The sequence below is a fragment of the Lygodium microphyllum genome, chromosome 20, assembly GCF_053477565.2.
Source record: "Lygodium microphyllum isolate KBCC chromosome 20, Lygodium_microphyllum_v1.1.10, whole genome shotgun sequence".
Lineage (NCBI taxonomy): Eukaryota > Viridiplantae > Streptophyta > Polypodiopsida > Schizaeales > Lygodiaceae > Lygodium > Lygodium microphyllum.
The window spans coordinates 125,720,141-125,744,195 of NC_141154.1; the positions used below are offsets into that span (position 1 = coordinate 125,720,141).

Consider the following 24,055-nt stretch of genomic DNA (forward strand, 5'->3'; position numbering starts at 1 on the left):
ACTTGTAATTATGGCTGGCTAGTCTCCAAGATTGGCCAATCATCTCACTTTAGTGCCATTGGCCAATGTTACATTGAATGGTGCAGCTTCATAAGGAGGATTACCATCCCAAGCTTACAAAATCGCATGGCTAAGAATGCTTCCACCAACTCCAATGCCTCTCCCATTTGTTAAAAATACAACAAGTCCCACTATTAACAACAAACCTCGCATCCCCCTAAAAAGATGATATTATTTACATATTAGAGAATGATTGTCACATTGATCTATTGAGAATGTACAACTTACGTGCCTATTAATCAAGACCTAACCCTACCAAATGATCATACCAACTAGGTCACTATGGATTTCTTTGAAGATTAGTGTGTGATCATTATATTGAGAATATGTTATATAAAGCTCACAAAGGGAACTGCAAGTGGTCATTTTAATACAAACACCACATCTAGGACGAATTTACACTTCTATTTGTAGTGTCCAACCCTATTCTTGGACACACCTTGTTTTGTTAATAAACTTATAATTATGACAAGTGCCAAAGAACCAATCTGCTATTTGGAAAATACAAAATATAACACTCCTTGTAATCATCTACCAACCCTTCAAGAACCAAAGCATAGACTTTGTCGAGCCCATTAGTCCTACTAATCAAATATTTCCAAGCTTGCCACATTGTGGCCACACTGACTACATAACTAAGTAGGCAAAGACTAGGGCTACTTGTAAGAATAATGCCCACACCATGGCAAAAATTTCATTCAAGCAAGTCATCTCACAATTTAGCTACCCCAACGACATAGTCCATGAACAAGGAACCCATTTTCTGAATGAAGTCATCAAGCATCCCTCATCCATATTCATGGTCCTATAGCAAAAGTCTAACCCATACTATCTTCAAGCAAATGGCCAAGCAAAATCCTCAAATAAGATATTTGTTAGTATCTTAACCAAGACTTACCTTGGCCTCAAAGATAAGACTGGGAGCACAAGCCTATGGCAACACTATGAGCTTATGTAAGAGCTTACAAGACAACCACAAGGCAAAAACCCCCTTTATGCTAACTCATAAAATCGACACTATCATATTAGTCAAGTTCCTCATCCCTAATCATCATATCACCATGCAAGAATACTAGGAAAGCACTAAGGCTTGGGCCGATCACCTCAAAGTACTTGAACACATCATAGAAACATAAATTTCCGTAAGTTATGCCTTGCTCACTAGAAAAGCCTAACAAAAGTTTTGGTTTCATAAGCACATCAAACAACAAACTTCAAGACAGATAACCTAGAGCTTTTATAATTGATCAAAGGCCATAAACAAAAGCTCAAACTTTGAGGCCCCAAACCCTACCCTATTTGTATAATCAACAAGATAAGTGACAAAGTTAGAAACCTTGGAAGAGCAATGTTTAGACACTTTAATGACAATCATATTAAACGATATTGTTCTTGAGGGCATTATTTACATGATCCACCCTTAAAAGAATCTCAAATCCATCATGGTGTCTAAAGAAATTTGATAGGAGCAAATAGAGCAACAAGCTCAATGACACATCCAACCTTCCTCCCACACCTACCAACTTTAACATAGGAGTAGTGACTATTACAGCTTGGGATTAGAGGACAACCTCAAAATTCCACTACCCAATGTACTCATTGACAAGGGAGTTGATCTTAAACAATTTCCAAATTGTTTCTAGAGATTACTCAATCAACCTTAGCTACAACCAAATGGTGCTAAACTGAATCCCCATGTAGGCAAACCCTTCTCTTGTCAAGAAATTGCTAGCTAATATTGACTATGGCAACAAAAAGAACTCATATTCTCTTCTACATTTTACTAAACAAAGAACAGGTTGAAACAGAAATACTACTGCAATGCCCATTCAAATCTCTCTCCAACCTGTAATGACAATTATGTTGATAACTACATTCACTTGTAGCTCATTGATGCTAGGTCACATTAGCCTTCAATCTCAAGAATAGGTACACCTTTTTAAAAAAATGAGGGGGAGAATTGGAGGAAAGAGAACAATACAAATTCCAATACCTTTTGAGGGAGCTCAAAAGACCAGCTTGATAATAACAAAAGCATTGAAAAGCTTCAGTAATTTGGCAGCCCATTGTTGCAAAAATTGCAGCTGGCGCCTGTGCAGCATTTTCCTTTATTATAGATAGAAGCCATATGAGTACAGTACTTGCCTGAGCAACGAAATGGAACCTTCAATGGGAAGACTAGCTTCCCCACTAAGAAAATATCTCCAAGTTGAAAATCCATAATAGTTTAACATCACTAAGGCATGAAGCCTCGTATAGAATGCTCAAATGACAAATTAAGTAACTACATTCCCTCGTCTAATGACAAACCACAACACAGTTTGAACACTGCTTACTTCCATATTCTGTCAGTTGTCTACTGCAAACTAAGCAAACCATCTCCAAGTCAATAATACATAATACTTTTACATCACTAAGGCAGAAAGCCTCAAATAAGAATGCTGAATGACAAAATAAGTAAATGCATTCCCTCCACTCATGGCAAACCAAAATACGGCTTGAAAATTCCATATCTTCTGTATCCTGTCAGTCATCTCCTGCAAACTAAGCAGCCGTCCCAAAGTTGAAAATGCATAGTAGTTTTACATCACTTAGGCAGGAAAGCCTCAAATAAAAGTGCGAATGTATTCCCTGGACTCATGACAAACCACCACACTGTGTGAACACTTGATATATCCCTTACCATCGGTCACCCAACTCCCCCGCCCCCCCAAAAAAAAAGGACTGCACAAAAGGCATCAAAAACACCTCACAATAGTAGCATAGCTTCCTCATGTCACAAGCTTGTATGCATTTGATGAGCCTCACCAAGGCATCCTACACAATAGCAGCATAGCTTTCTCATGTCACAAGCTTGTATGCATTTGTTGAGCCTCACCAAGGCATCCTACAACAATTTGGCAAAACCAACAATAACAGAATGAACTCAACTTTGACAAGCAAAGCATTTTCCTGATGGAGATGACAATGGCCCATTTATTGAAGTCACTCTAGACCATGTACTCAGGCATATATCTGAAAGAGGTAGACAACACAGCAGTTAATTTGCTGCACAATTTTTGAGTCTTAGAACCATTTCTTTTCATACGAAACCAAATGATGAACTCCTCCTTCTGCCTGGGCTGCACCAGTGCGCACCTGCAGGGAAGTTACCCAATTGTTAGAGGAATAAAAACAATGCACAAATCAATACCAACCATTCTTCAGAAGAAAATTAATTTAGCTCTGCATATCTCAGTTTATCAAAGTGTATCATCAGAAGTTACTAATTATGCAGCAATGATAGCACAAGTTGTAAATCCACTGAAGGCCCTCAGTCTGACGAGGTGATAGAGAAGAAAGTTCATTAAGCGACACCTAGAGTAAGCCCCAGACAATTGTGCTTACATAATACTAAATCTGGGAGTATGTTTGGCTAGTTCTTAGTTATACTAGTCTAGAATCTGTTTGCAGGCACAGAAATTTCAATGCCTGAAATTTAGTGTTTGATGCAAATAAGCCTACAGTGCCTCAACCATATTGGCCACAATGAATCATTTTTGTTCTGAGCTGTTTGAAGTACAGACATTCCCTCAATTTTGACTGCAAGAATAGGCTTCCACCTGGATTTGTGACTATAAATGGGTTTTGCGTGTCCAGAGTATCCACCAATTGATTTTTTTTCATTTGGATGGAATAAGATTTACAAGTCTAGAAAATTTCAAAGTAAAAAACAGGTTGCTGTCACATCCTCATAGTCAAAATAGGTTAAATGAAAGAAAAGGAACTGAGCTCCAAGAACCTAAACATATCCTTGCTCTTCTAACAGCATTCTGAACCTGCTTTTATCAAAGGCAGTTTCACAAGGGCTGGATGCTCAAAACTAGAGCCAAACACAAGTAGAAGTTAGAACTCAAAATCCAACAAAGTCCATATTTGGGATCATTGTTATCCATGGCATCACATCCATTAGGCAAGGCCACACACCCATAATAAGCTTGAGAGCAGAGCATTGTTGCTGATATTAAGGGGAGTCCTTACAGTATAACTTGTGGATGATCTGAAAGGCACCAATTGGTAACAATGGGAGCAAAGCAAGAACACGCAGGCAGACAACAGCACTCTGAGGAGACAAATGAAGTGGATGGAGAAACCACTCTAGCAATGAAGAATGCTGTTGGAAGGCAGATGGCTACTTTGGCAGTTCTTTTTAACCTTCTTTGGGGGAGCTGAATACTCCTCTTCATTAGCTGGTCCCTTCTTATCATTCTTTGAAAATAATTTGTTTTTGTTATGCTTCCCATGTCTCCATATGGTGAATGAGTTCATTGAGACTAGAACAATGATAATGATTATGAAAACATTCTCTTTTTTTTTTTTCGTAATGGGAAAACATTCTCTCTCTCTCTCTCTCTCTCTCTCTCTCTCTCTCTCTCTCTCTCTCTCTCTCTCTCTATATATATATATATATATATATATATATATATATATATATATATATATACTTGGACAAGCTCTTGGATCCACATATTTTAGAAAAAAACGCAATCAATTTCAACTTTGCAAGCAAAGTTCAGAGAAGATCCAAGTCTTCAAAGAATACAAGTGGTACCTCTAGTCTGATTTGTCCACCAAAAAGAGAATTGTGAGCTTCTTGTATGGATTTGACTCCAAGATCCTGAAATCCTTGTTTCACAGCATGCATAGTATAAGGTATTAGCTTCAAGACTGTTCCCTTGTCAGATACAGCACCTGAAACACCTTGAGCAATTTTGATCCTGGACTTGTCACCCAAGTATCGAGTATCACTTCCCTTTGCCATAGCTTCAAGTGACCCCATCCCACGATATTTCTTTAAGCGAAGCCCATTCTGTTAAGAAACCCCCAATTATTAGGAAAAAAGCTGTACATGTGAAATATGTCTGCACACTAAAACCATGGATAGTAAGAACGCAGAACTCGGACCTGACTGGAGGAAAGATGGCTATAGTCTTAACCCAAAGCCAAACTTTATTCATTGAACACTTACAGCAGGAAGAATTTACCTAGACTCTGAACCCCAAACAAGCCCTCTGATCTCAAGAATACAATTTCTTGAATCATAATGTTTTAAGCCCAGAAAACTCTTTTATTCCTGCAGATTATGATGACTAGTCTCCTCAACATGCAAAATTAAGAACCTAATCTCCAGTTAAATCAACAACATCACCTTCAAAACTGTGAGTCAAATCTGGAATCCTGAACCAAAGAAAGGCTCAATGAGTCTGTGGACAGGCAACAAGGTCATGATGATGACCATGACCATCAACAAAAGTATCACAACAGCAATGATGATAATGGTGATGTTGATAACCATTGTATACTGATGATACTAATTAAAAGATCTTTTGGATCTGCCAATGATTTGTGTCAAATGCATAATAATAAAGAAGTGACAATGATAACTTCCTGGAGTAAAATGGACAGCTCATATTTAGACAGAATTTCCTGATGCAGGCTAGTAAGACGTAAGCAAAGCCTACAGAAAGACTGCCAGTCCTCAGGAGAATCCAACATCCATCACTTCAGGCCCATTGTTCTCTCTTCTCAGAATTACATTAACAAAAAGCATCCTAGTAGGATTTTCCTGTTTGTAAGTGTCTTTTGTGTATGTCTGTTACTGTGCTTACTGATCATCCACAACAACTGCTTAGCACAATTAAGGAATTGGCTTCTAGCATCAAAACTCCAGCCCAAAACTTCTCTCCTTTTTCAGTCCCTTGTCCATGTATAACAGAGGCCAGAAAACAGGGAAATGATCTCCCAGAACAGAGAAATATATTGAACCTATATTGGCTCAAACAGGGTACTCATTAGGGGGGAAACTCTTATAGAATTCAGTCTGTTTAGATCCTGGACTGCTAAATAAGAATCCAATGTGACTAGCAAAATGTCCACAAAGATCTCCAACCTGCATACATGACATGCCACATGCCACACAAGCATAACAAGAAGCATATAAGCCATAGAGCCTAAACGGACCCTCCCTGAAGCCTAGAACCAGTAGCATACCAGGGCAAGCTTCATTGCAAAGCCTGACATCCCATTACATCATCTCACACCATCCTGGTGTATGGATGGAGCCAGTAGGATCTTAACTCCAAGTCTGGATTGAGAGAGAGAGAGAGAGAGAGAGAGAGAGAGAGAGAGAGAGAGAAAGAAAGAGGTGTGTCACACAAATGAGCCCAGAGATGTCACACAAATGAGCCCTAAATTGTTATCATAGGACTCCTTAAACCACCCTAGACAAAGGGCACATTCAAACCACAAGACCCCTTAACCATCCAAACCTTTAGGATGCAATCATGCCTAGTGACCTAATGGCCAGCGGTGGGTGGTCAATGATACTATGTAAAGCACCCATCCAAAATGTCCAAGGATGTGACACTAGCCCTCTCCCCCAAAAATGAAGGATTGATGTGCAATACACTCAAAAGAACCAAGTAAAAAGAAACTCTTAAGCAAGCATAACGAGATAACTGATTCAACAAGATCACTTAGTTTTGTGGTCAAGAACCAATGCAGATTCGGGTGGAATGTCAAGCCATATCCTTGAAATTCAGTACTTCCTCAAATGAAAATATTAGTCCACCTTGCCCCAACGGTTTTTCTCAAATGGCTTACATGAGAATTTAGATCATTGGGGCTATCTAGAGGTAAACCAAGCAAGAAGATACTTAACTAATCTTCTTGGTTATTTCAACTAGTCTACAATACCTTGACGATAGTTTGTAGCACACGTCAATGCGCATTGAATCAAAATCCTTTGGTAACTTCATGTACATGCACATGCCTTTAAGGACCTTAGGATGATTACTACAAAGGCTAGTGATCATCAACAATTCCAGTATATCATTTAGAAAGTAAACTACAGATTGCATTCTCCTTCCTCTTAGTCCCAAGGCTAGACTCAGCTTATAACCATATATTAGCAAGAATGGGTTGAATATTCTTATAACCAAACCCAATTTGGTCTGAGGAACATAATGGTCTACCAATTAAATTGGCAACAAATGTTGAGAGAGACGTGCTTGCTCTATATTCCGAGATATGGTGAGTCATTTCATTCAATCCATCTATCTTGAGATGTTCAGAGGAGAACCCAAAGATATGGAGTCCAACTATAGAAGTCCATTTGCCAAAAAAGATCATTGAACTTAGAATCATAGTCACTAGTTGATTCATTCAATAAAAGGTCTAGCATATGCCAATGTGCCAAGTGTATCAAGATGCACATAGCAAATTTACTTACTGATATCCTTATAAACCGACATACATGCTTTGCCTTGGTCAAGAGTAATCCACCATCAATGAAATATTGTTGTGCTATCTTTCTCTCAATAGTGAACTTACAAGTGCCCAAACCAGCTCAGGTCTATTGGCTACAAGTTCCATCTGCCAAATCCAACCAAAATGAGCATCCAACTAGTAAGGTAGGAGTTAATTGAGATTGCCAAAAATGATAAGGCATAAATCTCAAAGATACTAGTAAGAGCATTGGCACATGGTGAGATGCACCTTTATAGTGGTGTGTGTTACAATCAAGCTCTAGGATGGATCCCAATTGTCCACCCACATCACCATGCAACTTCAAAGTCGGGCAGTTTGCAAAGAATTTCAGACAATAACAGGCCATACATAATGGTGAATCAAAAGAGGCGCAAACAAGGATGCCCAAAGTTTACACACATGGATGTTGTTAAGAGTTCCTTTTCTTCAATCGTGTAGTGCATCACAGCTCAATGTAAAGAAATACTCGAACAAAGAATACAAACACAATCGTACAACAAAGCACAAACTAATAAAAGACCTTGCTAGGGTTAGGATAACTCAAAGACAATGAACATGGAAGATGAATGAATGAAAAATGAATGAACACAATGCTCAATACAGCAAACACACTATGCTAGGTAAATATTGAACCTTGAACTCTCAAGTCTCTAAAGGACCAAGGTAAAGGGCCCGAGATGGAGTGTGTCATACTCTGTATTGATCCCAAAAGACAGCAAGCAGCCTCCAAATGTGTACAATAGCAGCAAACACAAATGTGGAGTGTTTGGGGCAAGCCGAACATGACTGGAACTGTTTGAACAATAGGCATCAGATGAAGAAGTACAAGTAGGAAGCAAGTGACGGGCTGGAAACAGTAAATACAGTATTATAATGTCCTGATGATAATGGTGACTGGCTGGAAGCTGAAAACACAGGCTGGAACAGATCTGACAGCAGCAAATGTAGCCTAGGAATGGTGTCTAACAGTGGGCACAGGCTGGAAATCGGTCCCCAGCAGCTGGAGAGTGATGTTGATCAACAAATGCAGGGATGAGGGGCTGTAAACTGTCACCAGCAGCTGGAGGAAGACATGTCTGTCGCAAGGGATGTGGACAGCAGAGAATAGGGCGGCAACAATCTGCAAACAGGATTGGACTGAGTGGTGGGCAGTCTATCTATTTATAGATGAGTGGATCCTCCCAAATTACAATTTGCCTTATGGGATACACATGAGAAAGTGGTCCTTTAAGGCATCTTCTCGTAGTAAGCATGTTTTGATGCTGTAATAAAGAGCTAATCAAGGTATAATGCATTTTTGGCTCAACGGTCAACAACATGCAGCTCTTCAATGTCATAGATTTAACCTAATCTGAAACTCCCACTTAATTAATCATATTTTCTAACATTTTTCTGGCTCTTAAACAGTCCCGAAAAGCATCAAATCAAAATAAAAACAAGGCTCCAGAATATTCAATTGGACAACTGGTTCAAAATATTCTATAAAGGGGACTCAGGAGTCTACTGCATTTGCTATTTGTCAACCTACAACATGCCTTACCAAACATGCTACTTTGTGCCCCCGGCATCAAACCAATGCTGCCATACATAGGGTTTTGCACATTTCCAACCATACCCGAATACATTGGGCCTTGCACACCATGCATTGGCTACTGCATACCATAGGGATTTGTACCATACATTCCCAAATGCGGTCCCTATCCAACCATAGCATGAAAAATCAAGCTTCCACCAAAGTATCCTAGCTACCCCATCATAGCATGCATGCCCGGCTGTCCAAAATCCATTGGATTGGCACTTCCAAGATGGCCTTGCATTTGCATTCCTTGCCCTGTAGGTACCAATTGTTTTGTTTCATTAGCATCTTTGCAAGCTTCAAATCAAAAGGTTTGGCATTACCTTCAATGCACCTTGTTGTCCCGAAGGTGTAAAAGATGTCTTCTTCTTCTTGCCTTTGCTGTCCTTCTTTGAAGCATTCAAGAATCGAGTAAATTGAGTATCCTTTGCCAATTCAAAAAAGAGATTTGCTATTGTCCTCATCCGATTCTTAAACTGGTCATCAAATTCCTCTTCACTTTGCTGGTCATCAATCTCATTATGCCTTGAAGGCCTTGCATCTTACCCAACAACAACATTTTCAATTTGCTATCCATGGTCTGCTGAGCTTTGTCCAAGATCAAGCATTGCATTTTCGTCATTCCCATGTGAATATTCATATTGAGAGGCATCATCACTAATTGATTGCATCTCATTGTATGAAGACATATTGCTATAATTTCTTAGCTGAGAGAAAAAATTAGCACTAGCACAAAGCTTTGGCTTGCAATCAGGTGCCTCGTGCCCACCACATCAAGGGATTGAGTGATATCCTAGCAATGGAACCATAAAACCAGCCTTCCTTCTTGGAGAGGGTGGTAATTCCCTAATTAAGCACTTAATTATTGTAATCACCAAACAAACATAAATCGAAATGCAAAATTTACATTAATAATCTCAAACATTGGACACCTTGTTGGCACCAAAATTGACACCCCTTTCGGTATTTCTCTAACTTGATTGCTAATGGAATGAGTACAAGCTGAGATTCACAATCTCCTTTGCTGTTCCAAAAAGCCTCTTTGCTGTAGCAACATTCAACAATCAATTCCAACCAATTACCCCTTGATTTTTCACCCAGGACTTGCCAAATAAAACCACTAACTAGCCAAATGCTGCCCCAAATTACAATGAATGGGTTGGCATCCGAATTCCCTTACAATTACACAAATTTCAGGTGTTGAATTCAATGTACAATGCCCTCACCAATTGGCACGGGTCATGAGATAGCTGTCAAACCCTAATTTCTGCAAAATTTTAGGGTTTACATTAAAGATCTCTCTGCTGCCCACCAAATTCGGGTGAGATCTACTTAAAATGGCTGAGAAATGCTGAGATCTCTTGATAATGAGTTGGAGAAGGTGAGAGAAAGCCAAGATGATGGAGAAATCTGATTTTCTTTGCGAGAAAACCCTAAATTCTGCCTGCTGCCTGCTCCAACCTACATTCAATGCAATAACCTACTGCTAAACACCCCCAAAATGCTGTCACTTGATCAGCAATGCTATTGACAACCCCTTAAAGGTGCTCTAGCCTACATTTAATGCAACCACTTACTTCCAAACACATCTGAAATGCTATCACCTGATCAACAATGCTATTGCCATCCCCTGGAGAGTGACTCCTTGCTATCCCTTGCTTGCTAAGACCCCCAAAAGGCTATCTTCTACAGCAAATTGTTGTTCTCTGATCAAAAAATGGACCGGCACCTCTCTCTCTCTCTCTCTCTCTCTCTCTCTCTCTCTCTCTCTCTTTCTCCAAAAGTTGTAAAACTAATTGAATGGCTAAGACCCAACCCCAAAAACGTTTTCTTTGTTTGCATAGGCATTTTTGCCAAGTAACAGTCTTCTTAACCCATTTTTCAATATTATCCAGCTATTTAATTAATTTCAAAATTAAATAATCCTGAAAATTAATTTCAACCCTTCTGATCCTACCCAAAATTAAATGTGCCTATCCATAATTAAATTGGCTAAGCCATTTGCAACCTGGAGTAATCCCCAACCTTTGTTGATCCTTAGACTAGTATTAATTAATTAATTAATGCTAGTCCCTAGTGTCACCACCAACACTTATTGGCCAAATTACTATCCCAAGGTCAAAACTGACACCATCAATGCATCACGTCGGCTAGACATAAATGCTCGTTGGCTGGTCAAAAATGCCAAAGTCACCATAATAATCTCAAATAAAAAATGCCTTAAATATCTAATGTGCCTAGTCAACTAAATCACATGCCTAGACTCACTCATGAGTTGATAAAACTACTAACACCCTCTCTTAGATCGTGGGTGATTTGATATAATAGAATGATACAATAATAATGACTCATCATAGTCCATACAACAAAGACCACTAGAATAAGACCATGAATGAAACAGTAGGTGATCAAGCCACTACCAACTGCCTCGAAGGTAACTTGATGTCGACGTTGAGCGTACGAGAACTTGAAAATAGAGAAGAATTATAGCAACTATTTGTGTTTATCAAACAATGTCTTGCAATAGCATACAGGGCCATCCTATCACTAATCCCTCTGAGTATACGTGACCGTGGATTCCTTGCCTTTGCCTAGACCACAAAAGTGTCCCCGCATGTAAGTGTGGAGCCAATTATGCTCTTTGTCAATTAATAGCCCATCATGAACCTGTCTAGAATTTCAAAATTGCTAGAATTTAGTTGATGCGGAAGGAAAGTTTCTGTTTGGATTCTTTACACTTGTATACATGTATAGATGAGGCTCATCTACCCCACCTCACCACCCTCTCACACTCCCTCTTGTACTAGAGAATTGTGACATGTACTAGAAAGTAGCTAAAGAAGGGGTTGTCAATATAACAAGCATGCTTTCATACCATGTCAAAATGTGCAATGGTGCAGAGAGATAGTAGGGTTTCCGGTGAGAAACACAGAGTGTGTACGACAAACACTCAAAGAGAAGAGAAGCTCAAAAACACAAAAACACAGTGATGATGCACTAAATCATGCTACGAGAAGAAAAGTTGATACAACAGAGTTGAAGCTCAAAAGATAACTACATTGTTATGTTTGAATCGTGCGGAAACACTTGTGGGAATTCGCATAGTGAAGGGAGCGAAACGCGGTCCTCTAGGTAGTGGGCTATCAAAGCAATCACTTGAAGGTGAAAAATAGTTGTCGAGGGAGCGAGTTGTAACCCTTTGATGCTGTTGGAGATGTGCAAGATAATCACCAACTGTCGAGGGAGTGAGTCGAAAGAAGAAGCCATCAAAGGTAGTGGGAAAGCTAAGAAGGGAGAAGAAAGAGGGGAAGAAATCAATGACAAAGAAGGAATGCTGAGAGGAAACCTCGTAGAAAGAAGTGCAATTGAAGGAGGAAACGGATCCGTCGCTAAAGAAGAATCACCTACAATAGAACCATCAATCGGATCCTCAGAGGCTGAGGCTTCATCAAAGATCGCATCCTTGCTCACCTCGATCTTCCGTGTCATTGGGTCGTAGAGCCGATAGCCCTTCATGGTGATGCTATACTCCACAAAGATGAGCTTTATCAACTTAGAGTCCAGCTTGGTCTGCCTCTTCTTCTTGTCCACATGAACAAAGACATCACACCCAAAGATGTGAAAGTGAGACACGGAAGGCTTCTAACCAAAGAAAGCCTCGTAGGGAGTCATGTCTTGCAAAGCCGAAGTAGGGGATGGATTACGGATGTGAACCGCAATCGCCACCACCTCACCCCAAAGGAAATGAGGTAATCCCCAATGCTCCATCGATCAGGCCATCTCCAGCATGGTCCAATACACACGCTCCATCACACCATTCTCCAATGGTGTGTTCAAATGGAAATACTCCATCCAGATACCTTGATCCTTGCAAAATTGAGAGAAGAGATGAGAAGTAAACTCTCCATCGTGATCGACTCAAACACTGCGAACCTTGAAAGCTGCCATGCAGGCCATTAATACCATAATATCCACTATGGGGCCCAAATAAGTGCCATTGGGGCTCCTAAGGAGAGTGGGGAAGCTTCTGCCTATGGGGATCGAGGGTCTCACTGGGAGGTTGGCTGTATAGATGATGGGAGAGTTTAGGAGAGGCTCATCATGACTGTGAGAGGGCTCGCCAATCTCAAATGTGGAAGTGGAGGGAATGTCCTTAGCTCCAATGCAGCCCATCGAATCGCGTCAATGTTGAGATGCCCATAACGAGCATGCCGTAGCAACCCAAGCTCGTGGGGAAAGTCCTCACAACTAAGGCTATGAGCATATAAAGCCCACCTCCTATGTACCTATCCAAAGAGTTGCTCCTATAGACATCCTCCACAGTCACTATATCTCGTGTGAAAACCACACATGTACCTAACTGTGTAAGACCATAGACAAAGACAACTAGTTAAATCCAAAATCTTGTACATAAAGAACTTTGGAGGATGACGACCGCCTATATGACGAATATGACGCAGCTAGTAGCCCAAACTCTTGACGACGGTTCAATCTATTTTGTGAATCAAAATGGCACGAGTTCCTTTCTTTCACCTCCCAACCTCGCCTAGATGAGTGCTGGCTCCTCTCTCCCCGTTTCCTTTGCCAGCCGTCCGCTTCAGGTGAGTCCTACTATTCTTAGACTCTCTTACTCTCTAGGCTCCCCTTGACCCCGTTCGGGTGCCCAAGGCCCCCGGACGATCATCCCTCGCGCCTGTCTCCCATAAATTACCTTATTAATGTAATATTTCCTTCTCCTTAAGAATCGGTTTCGTCCTCGAAAACGATACTTGGAAGGTCCAACTGTAAATTGGGAAACCTTTTCCTTAGGATACTTACTCGCTCCCATGTTGAGCTTTCTTCTGAACAATCTTTCCATTTGACCAAATATTCTTGATAAATAGTATTTCTTGTTCGTCTGTTACGAACATTTAATATTCTTTCTAGTTCATGTGGATTAGATTGGTCATCTAATAGCTCCTCAATGTTATCTTTTAAGATTAGATTATCCAAATCACCCAGCTTAGCTTACTTACATGAAAAACCGGATGCGTTATACTACCAACAAGTAGTTGAAGCTTGTAAGCATGTCCTCCCACCCTTTTAAGTATTGTGAAAGGACCACAATACCTGGGTGAAAGCTTTGGTCATCGTCCCGTTTTCATGGTTTTAGTTTGTTCACGCACCTTAAGATAGACCAATTCTCCTTCTTCAAAGGAGATGTCTCTTCGGTGAGGATCTGCATAAGCTCTAGCTCGATTTCGAGCTTTCTTAATATTTTCTTGAGCAAATTTTAACATACTATTTATATCCTCCAAAAAGTCCTTGGCTGCCTGCACCTTTTCCTTATGCAATCCTACTGCATGAGGAGCTCTGGGCTGAAACCCATACATTAACATAAATGGACTATATCCAGTGGAAGAGTGCTTGGCACTATTATATGCAAACTCTACTATCGGTAGATACTCTTCCCAATTAGTTTGCCTTTTACTTACATATGCCCTGAGCATATCTTCAAGGATTTGGTTAACCCTTTCAGTTTGCCCATCAGTTTGCGGATGGTCTGCCGTACTCATGCTAAGTTTAGTATCCAACTTTCTAAATACAGCACGCCAAAATTGACTATCAAATTTTCTATCTCGATCAGAAACTATATTTGCCAGAGGGCCATACAATCGGTATATATTCTCTACGAACAATCTAGCCAATTCTTGTGTTTTAACATCAATTGAAGTTGGAATAAACCTAGCCATTTTGGTTAACCTATCCACAATCACCCACACAGAGTCGTGCCCCCTCTGTGTTCTGGGTAATGCAACAATAAAGTCCATGGAGATACTCTCCCATTTTCCCGAAGGAATCTCTAATGGGTGGAGAAGTCCTCTCATTTTTAATCTTTCAGCTTTATTAACCTGGCATTTATTACATTTGACCACATAGTCAAGGACGTCCTTATTCATTCCAGGCCAATAGAACTGCCTTTTAATAAGATTATAAGTCTTATTAACTCCTGGATGTCCTGCGCTAGGGTATCATGACACTCAAAGAGTATCTGGCGCCTTATTTCTTCGTCTTTCGGGACACATACCCTACCCTTGTAGAGTAAATAACCATTATCAATGGTAAAATTCTTCCACTTGAATCTCATTTGAGCAACCCCTGATGCTCCATTTCCTTGATGAACATCCTCAGATATTCCTCCCTCTGTGGAGGCTCTTCCATTTGGATCCCCATTATTTATTGCTTCCCATATGTTGGAATATGCCGGATCAACCTGACATTTCCCTTTCAAAGATTCAAGTAAATCGGAAGTGAACTGAGTAAAACTCAATTCATTTATGATGGGCATTCTACTGAGTGCATCAGCCACTATATTGTACTTCCCCTTTCTATACCTTATTTCGTAGTCGAACTCTTGAAGGAGTTCTGCCCATCTGGCTTTACGCCCTTGTAGATCCGGTTGGTCATTAAGCCACTTAATGCTTTCATGATCCGACAAGATCAAAAGTTTGGCACCGTACAGATAGTGCCTCCATTTCTTCATTGCATGTACTATTGCATACAGCTCCCTCTCATAAACAGAATAATTCCGTTTTGCACAGTCTAATTTCTTGCTTTCAAAAGCAACTGGTCGACCTTCTTGTAATAAGACCGCGCCTATCGCCTTATCACTGGCATCGGCTTCAACCACAAATGGTTTATTGGGATCCACAATTAATAGTACTGGAGCTATAGCAATAGCTACCTTAAGTTTTTAAAAACTTTCATTTTGGTCTATTCCCCAATTAAAGCTCTTCCATTTCCCTTTAAGTTAGTCTGTCATTAGAACAACTATTTTGGCATAATCTCGAATGAATCTACGATAAAATCCACATAATCCTAGGAAGATCTGCAGCTCTTCCAGGTTCCTTGGAGATGGCCATTCAATAATTGCCCTTACTTTTTCTGGAACCATCTTGATTCCCTCTTTTGAGATAATATGCCCCAAATATTTGACCCCTTGTGCGAAGAATTCACATTTAGTTTTCTTCGCATATAGGGAATGTGTTCTTAACAATTGGAATACTAATCGTAAGTGTTCCAAATGTTCTTCTTTTGATCCACTAAAGATCAAGATATCATCCAAGAAGACTACTACAAAATGTCCTAGATAGGGCCGTAACACACTATTCATCAGCTTCATAAAGGTAGCTGGTGCATTAGTGAGGCCAAAAGGCATTACCAAAAAATCATAATGCCCATATCTAATACGAAATGCTGTCTTAGGAACATCTTATCCCTTAATTCTTACTTGGTGATAGCCATGTCTTAACTCTATTTTTATGAAGAATTTTGCCCCTTGTAATTGATCAAAAAGATCTTCCATTCTGGACATAGGAAATTTATTCTTCACCGTTATCTTATTAAGTCCTCTATAATCAATACAAAGTCGCATAGAACCGTCTTTTTTCTTTACCAATAAAATTGGCAAAGCCCAAGGTGAATTGTTGGTTGTATACACCCTTTATCAAGGTAATCCTTAATTTGTCTTTCAACTTCTTGGTGCTGTGTTTCACTTAACTTATAAGGTGGTTTAGAAATAGAGTGTGTATCCCTATCTGTGTCAATTGGTGATTTATATCACCCCTATCTGGTGGAAGGCCACTTGGTAAATCAGAAAGAAACACATCTTTAAATTCATCCGACAAACCACTTAATTCATTACTTACATTCAACTCACAAACATAAGAAAATTGTTGCTTTATATTACAAAAAGTAAAAGTGATTTGTATAGGAAGAGACCATAGCATATATACCTCACAAGCTTCCTTCTTTATCAGCTTCTGAACTTCAGTGGAACACAACAAAGGGCTATCAAATACTTCATGTTCACCTTGAATCACAAAAGTCTTACCATCCCTTTCAAATTCCTGTGTATTATGATGATAACTACGTTTTAAGGATGGTTCCAATCCCCATAGCCACTCCCTCCCTAAAGCAATATCGGCTCTTTCCATATTCATAATTTGGAAATCAAGTTTATCTTTATATCCTTGGATCTCAATTTCCAAATTGGATACCATTGTATCCCATATTTTATTATCCTGACCTTGCATCATACGAACAACATATTGATACCCACTCTTTTGTTGGGGAAGTTTCAATTTTTTGACAAGTGCATAATTTATGAAATTGTGGGTAGCAGAGTCATCAATCATGACTCTAACCCTCTTTCCAGCTATCAATCCATGCACTCTAACTAAATCATGTGGCCCAAAGGTAGGCTGTCACATAGAAGTTGACATACAACACCTGTGTTGTACATCCTTGTGCAAGACCTCTACAAAATTTATACTTTTCATGCCCCTTTAATTCCAGAGTCTGCACTACATGGATTTGTTTTTCTTTTCCCTTGCCCTTGTCCTTATCCTTTCCTTTATATTCCCCCTTTTTCCTTTGAGGGCAATTCCAGGCAGCATGGTTAGGGGATAGGCAATTGAAACGCGGCCTTTCTTTTTTGGGCTTATCAAAGTCATCTTGACTTAACTTTGGCCTTACATATTGTTTCTTTTCAAAGGGTTGTTTCTTGCCCTTAAGAAATGGCATTTTCCTTTTAAATTTGCCTACAAATTTTGAGGTTTCCAATTCCTTAGACTTAGGCTCCGTATCAGTGAGACTAGTGAGTGTACCTAGACGCGTACTATCTTCATTGATTAATGTAAATTTAATTGCCTCTTCAAGCGCCTTAGGTGAACTCCTTTTCACTTCCTTTTTACAAGTCTTATCTAGTCCCCTAATGAATCCTCTTGTCTTTTGAAATTCATCTGTTCCTTCCAATTTGAGGATTATCTCACGATATTCCTCCAGATATGTCAGTAGAGGTCTTCCCTTTTGTCTGGCATAATCCCAATCTTCCCAATTTCTTTCCATTTCATTTTCAGGAAGAAATTCTTTCAAAAATACCGATTCAAATTGAGCCCAAGTTTTAGGTGTTTTATTTGCCTCCTTTAAAGTTCGCCACCAAATATGCCTTTGGCTCCAAAGTTAAATCGACCTCCGGTGCTTGGAGATGTGGTGGAGTATTTTTAAGTTTGTGCAAATCCTCCCATTTTTGGAGAAAATTAAAGATAGTGTCTTTCTGTCTTTTTCCTCCCCGTGAAACTGAGGGGGTTTCATATCATTTAACAATGGGTTATCCCTCAGCTTTTGGTGGGGATTCCTAGAATCTCGCATAGTCACATCTAAATCTTTCGATGAAGATGGAATATCCCAAGTTTCTAGCTTATTTTTATCCCTTTCTAGTAATAAGGTTAATTGAGATTTTATTTCGGTGAGTGTTTGAGTTAGAAATTCCATTTGAACCCCTTGTGCTTGCACACGAGCAGTTAGATCATCAAATTGTTCTCGTGTGGCAAAAAATTCTTCCCATTGTTCTTCTTGTATTTCTATTTCATGGGGATCTACCATAGGGTGGTCCCCGGAACTAGAGCCTTCGATTACCCCCTCTCTCCCTTTCCCCTCCATTAATACACTGGAATTGGAAAGCAAATATAAGAAATTTGCGTACAAAGTTGGGATACTTCCCTGATTACAATAAAACAGAAGTCAATGATCTCTGTAAAGCAGAGATGGCGGGAAGAACGAGGCAGCTGGAAACACAGCCTGTCGGCAGGAGCGCTGAGTATGGGTGTAATTAATCACCCCCTGTCAGGTCACGTGGGAACACAGGCTGTGAACCAAAAAGATTAAAGATTAAAGCGGAACTTAGTCCCACCATAATCGCCTGCAGGAATGTTGACGATAAGTGTAATCTGTTTTGCACCCGTTCGTCAAGGTCGCCATCGTTATCACAAAAAATGACGACTGACATGTCCCGGTTGCCAATCTCGTGAAACGGCTACTTGACGTAACCCGATAAAGACAGGACCCGCAGCTCTTCGTGAGGATAAGACCCGTCGACTCTTCATCAACTCTTCGGCTCTGATACCAATATGACGAGTATGACGCACCTAGTAGCCCAAACTCCTGACGACGGTTCGATCTATTTTGTGAATCAAAATGGCACGAGTTCCTTTCTTTCACCTTTGAGACAGGTGCACTAGACACGGGGAGGAGATCAGGGGGGAGAACAAGGTGACTCCGAGCGACAATAGTTGCATCTCTACTCAGACGAGTGATGAGACCATATCTCCTCATCTGAGTCATCAAAGCCTTTGAACTAGTTCAAAGAAGACATCCTACACACACCCAAGAAATCTGCATTTGATGTGACAACAGTTACGGAACAAGATGTCAGCTACAGTCAATGTAGATGTTCCGCCAAATAGCAAAAACGCATTTGCCTTTGTGAAGCAACCTTGCATTTGCAAATGGGAGTGTCCAAAGTGTTGATGATTGGTCCACAGAAGATGATGACTAGTGGAGAGGAGCAAACGCTAGGTAGGAGAGACAGTCACAAGTGATGTAGATGCCAACAAATCCCTCGATGGTGATAACTGTTACCACATGTTGCCGCCCAACCTTAAGATGAAGTCGCCAAGGTGTGGACGATGTCGCCCAACTTCCAAGGAGGGTTGCGTCTGCATAGGAAGGGTGTTGATGCAAAGAAGCACACGCATTGTTGGCTGCGTTGGGTGGTATGCGCTGAAAAAGATCTCAAATCTGTGTTCTTCACTTAGGCAATGATACCATGTGAGAGAGCGCAACAAAAGAGGAACACGAACACACACACATACACACAGAGCAAGAGATGAAGGAAGAAATACTCCACTAACTAAATAGAAAAGCTAAATACAAAGAGAAGGATTGATCAGTCCTTACACGCAGCCCAGAGCGCCAGTGAAGGCACCAAATCAGGCTGATGGAGATGGCAGCACCAAGTCGAAGAGTGTAAAGCCTGCAAGACAAAATATGTGAGAGATGGCTGCTATATATAGCCCCCCACCTCCAAAACTGATCGAGTGATAGCCAAATTGGCCGACTGGCATCAAGCACCCCCAAATATGGGCCGAGCTACAAATGGCAAAAAATAAATGCACACTAAATAATGCTAGAGCTCCTATGTCTTGTCAAACTCTGACACGAACTCACAACCAAGAGATGATAGACTGACACGACTAAATTAGGCAAGCTAACAAAATGCAAATCGCAACATTTGGTCAATTGGGAGGCCTTGCTTGGCATATGCTAAATGCAAATGCAATAATGGCATCCCTAGGGCTACCATTTTTGTAGCCACCAGTGGATAATAACTTGACACCTTTAAGTAAATTAAAGACTACAAAGAAAGTGGGATAGCAATCAAATTCGAAACCTTCAAAGGTGTGCAAGATAGATTGAAGGCTTTCGCCTTCTTTCAACAATTCTATTCAGCCTATCCTAGGGGCAATTTTTTAGATCGAAGGTGTGCAAGATAGATTGAAGGCTTTCGCCTTCTTTCAACAATATGATTCAAACTACAAAGAAAGTGGGATAGCAATCAAATTCCAAACCTTCAAAGGTGTGCAAGACAGATTGAAGACTTTCGCCTTCCTTTGTTGGGAATAAAGGCTCGTTGTGCCTTTTACCATGTTTGGGTGTGAATGCACCCTTTCACTTCTTGTACTTTATATATATTATCAAAACCTAAAAAGTGGTACACTAGTCTTTGTACCGAACATCAAGTGTCGCGCTCACTCTCCTCTCTACTGCTCTCTACTCTCTCCGTGTGTGTTATCAGTCACATTCACTCTCAGCTTAGAAAAATCTCATCATCTTTCAACAATTTGATTCAGCCTATCCTAGGGGCAATTTTTTAGACCATTTGAAAGTGCACAAGCCAACCACTTTCATAAAAAAAGAGAATGCACTTCAATAGTGGACAACCCTTTTGATGCAAGGCACGAATTACTTGGGTGCATTTTAACAAGTTGTCTCTTCCCAATGGCTCACAAACATTTTTGAACTAGATATGAAAACAACTTGGCACAAATTGGATGCAATTTGGGCTAATTTGGAAGAGTATACATGCCAATTTTGGGCAACTTTGTTGTTAACTAGCTCTTTTCATGAGGTGACAATGGCTAAGCATATAGAGATCTACTATTGTGGTCTACCCAAAGAAATCTGTGACTATTGCACCAAGACGGAAGTGACCAGCATGGCACGATTGCCTAAAAATGCAAACACAAGTTATGCTTTGATGAAAGGCCATATCATAGAATTCAAGGGTAGCAAAGATGCTTCAAAAGGCAATGCTGAAAATAAGGACAACAAGACTGAATTTTTGAGCAGCAAGATTTTTTTAAAAGGGGTCAACAAGCTGAAAATCTGTCTAAGTTATTCTTTCAAAAGGCTAACAAGCCAAAAGGTTGTTTGCCAATGCTAAGAAAGTTGTTGAAAGGAAGGTATTATATGATGCAAAAGTCTATTGTGTCTATGAACAAGAGGGGCATATAGCATGTGAGTGTCCAAAACATAAGTCCGAAAACCATGCAGATGACAACAAGGATTAGAAAGGCAAAAAACATAAAACTACAACTGCATTGGTATCGAGTGAGCAACCAAATACAAATGCTTTAGAGGTATGCTATGTGTTTTCTTTGATATAGGTGCTCGTGCCAACTTTATTTCTCCAAATTTGGCTGTCAAGTTGGGCATAAGAGATGATGAGATAGGAATGATCAGATTTGCAAGCGCCTAATTCCTGACAAGCATCAAGATTTAGCTCTTTCTACTTTCTCAAGGATTGATATGATTAACATCGACATCAATGTCTTTCCAAGGCACCTTGGTAGTGGCTTGATCACCCACTACTTGGTCATCCATGGTCCTATCTCAATTCACTCGTGATCTCAGAGAGGGTGTTAGTGTAGTATATAGCCTGTATAGGCACTTTATTTGGGTGCATTTCTTTTTCAATGGGCGGCACATTTTTAGCCCAACCAATCAACATTTTATGTTGATACTAATGTTTGGCCAACCTAATTATTATTTTTCTTTATTAATTGCCTATATATAGGCCACCTCTCCTCTAAGTCATTTTTACTCATACATGCATACTACATCCTCCAAGAGAGAGGGATCTAGCAATCTGAAATCCCAAAACAACTTTAACATAACACATCAAATCTGTAAATGCCACATAAGAGCCAAGAGAGAAAGTGAACCATCTAGAGCATTACGAACATAGATTTATCCAATTCTGGTCTGCTCTATGACAGCAACCCCGAGAGATTCTTCAATAAGCTTGCTCTTGAATGAGATAAGTATTCATTTCAAGAGCATATCTATAAACTGAAACAAGTCGATCCAGATTACCTCATAAAAGTAATCACCTGGAGCCTCTGCTGTACCAGCAAGAAAACTCCCCATCATAACAGTGGAGGCACCTGACACAAGGGCCTTGACAATGTGTCCAGAGTTTGCAATGCCACCATCAGCAATCACAGGCACGCCCAAAGGGTTTGCTACAGATGCTGTTTTGTACACTGCTGTTGCCTGTTTCAGAAAACGTTCATAGAAGATAAGATGCAGAGGAAAACTGTGATATGCAACAAAACAGTGCCTAAAAGTGGTGAAGACTTTCACAGACTGTCCTACAATGTCCTGTAGAAGAATATCAGAAAGGCATAATATCAACAAGTGTATAACCACTTCACACAATAGATCAAGCTGATATATTCACCTGGCCTCTTCCCACTGCACACACCTCCTGCGTGGTGCATATAGAACCGGATCCCATGCCTACACGCAGTGCATCTGCCCCTGCTTCTATCAAATGGCGAGCCTGATAGCTAGTCACAACATTGCCAGCAATCACATCCAACTCTGGATAGAGCCTTTTCGAAAAAGCCAGCATTTCCTTCTGATAAATGGAATCCCCTTGAGAGCTGTCTAAAATCACCACATTAACTCCAGCCTCAGCAAGCAGCTGCAACCTTTCCTTGTCACTGTCTCTAGTGCCAATTGCAGCCCCAACAAGGAACTTTCCATCTTTGCCTGTCGAAGGAGTGCCCAAAGGTGGGCAATCACGCTTCTGCAGCAAATCCGTTCTGCACAACAGCTCCACAACATGGCCATTATCCGAAACAATGGGCAACATGCTTTTTTTACTTTGTACCAATGCTTGAGATGCCTCTTCGAGGCTAGATCCTGCCGGTGCAGTCACAAGATCAGTCGTCATGACTTCTCGAAGCTCCGTATGCCTGTTGACAACAAAGTCAATATCTCTGCTCGTAACGATGCCAACAAGCCGGGATGCCAGGGTTCCGTCCTCCGTGACAAGAACGGACGAGAAGCCTCTGCTCTTCTTCAGCGCATCGACGTCTTTGACGGCATGATGCGGGGCAAGGGAGGCAGGTTTCTGGACAAACCCTACTCTAAGGCTCTTAGCGTGACGGACAAAGGAGGCTTGATCAGGGGCGGGCATGTTGTAGTGGATGATGCCGATGCCTCCGACAGCGGCCATGGCGGCGGCCATGGAGGCTTCTGTGACGGTGTCCATGGGGGAGGAGACGCATGGTGTTCTGAGCTGGATGTTTCTGGTGAGGCAGGTGCGGAGGTCGACGGAGTCAGTGGGGAAGTCGATGAGGCCGGGGTGGAAGATGACGTCGTCGTAGGTGTAGGACACGCCCTGATGGAAGAGCTTGGAGGCGGAGAAGCCGTCCGCGTCCTCCACTGCGAACAGGCCGTTCTCCATTGGCGCCCTCTCAGGGTAAAGAGACAGGTCCCGCAGCGAGCTCCTGTGTATCCTTCCCGCAAAGCTTGTGTCTGTGTCCAGCCTACGTGACGGGAAGAAGAAAAGCGATCGCATCAGCCGTGCCCTATATACTGTATATACGCAGCAGCCAATCCTCCAAATTCTAAAATTCAAATTTGAAAATTACATTTATTTATTTATTATAAATGAAGATCAGAATGAGAGTGCTTATCCTTATTTATTTATTATCAATGAAGATCAGAATGAGAGTGCTTATTTATTTATTTATTCAAATATGAATATCACAAGGAGAATCCCTATTAGAGTGAATTCACATGACCATGCATCCCCTTGATCAGTAGCACAATAAGTTTTTGACATTGACACTCGATACTAAATGCTTGGTACCTTTTAGTGGAGATGATCTACAAATTTGCACCTTATTTGGTGAACAAATAGATTAATCGTGCCCC

At 40.7% G+C, this 24,055-nt stretch overlaps 1 protein-coding gene across 2 annotated transcripts; it reads right to left on the reverse strand.

The window, feature by feature from the left end:
- Positions 1 to 2,403: 2,403 nt before the first annotated feature.
- LOC148019357 (inosine-5'-monophosphate dehydrogenase-like) lies at positions 2,404 to 23,692 on the reverse strand. 2 transcript variants are annotated; one of them, XM_087661004.1, is made up of 4 exons: positions 22,569 to 23,692; positions 22,202 to 22,381; positions 4,652 to 4,909; positions 2,404 to 3,198 (listed from the first exon to the last, which is right to left on the reverse strand). In XM_087661004.1, exons 1-4 carry the CDS (start codon positions 23,580 to 23,582, stop codon positions 3,127 to 3,129), a joined length of 1,524 nt encoding a protein of 507 aa, XP_087517130.1. In that variant the 5' UTR covers positions 23,583 to 23,692; the 3' UTR covers positions 2,404 to 3,126. The 2 variants fall into 2 exon arrangements, with proteins under 2 accessions (XP_087517130.1, XP_087517132.1); XM_087661006.1 differs by lacking the exon at positions 4,652 to 4,909.
- Positions 23,693 to 24,055: the final 363 nt, after the last annotated feature.

Coding starts and splice junctions, on each gene's coding strand:
- LOC148019357 (XM_087661004.1), bottom strand. CDS start 23,582: ATGGAGAACGGCCTGTTCGCAGTGGAGGACGCGGACGGCTTCTCCGCC. Junction 22,382..22,568: donor GTGCAGTGGGAAGAGGCCAG/GTGAATATATCA, acceptor TTTCTGAAACAG/GCAACAGCAGTGTACAAAAC. Junction 4,910..22,201: donor CAGGTGATTACTTTTATGAG/GTAATCTGGATC, acceptor GTTTCTTAACAG/AATGGGCTTCGCTTAAAGAA.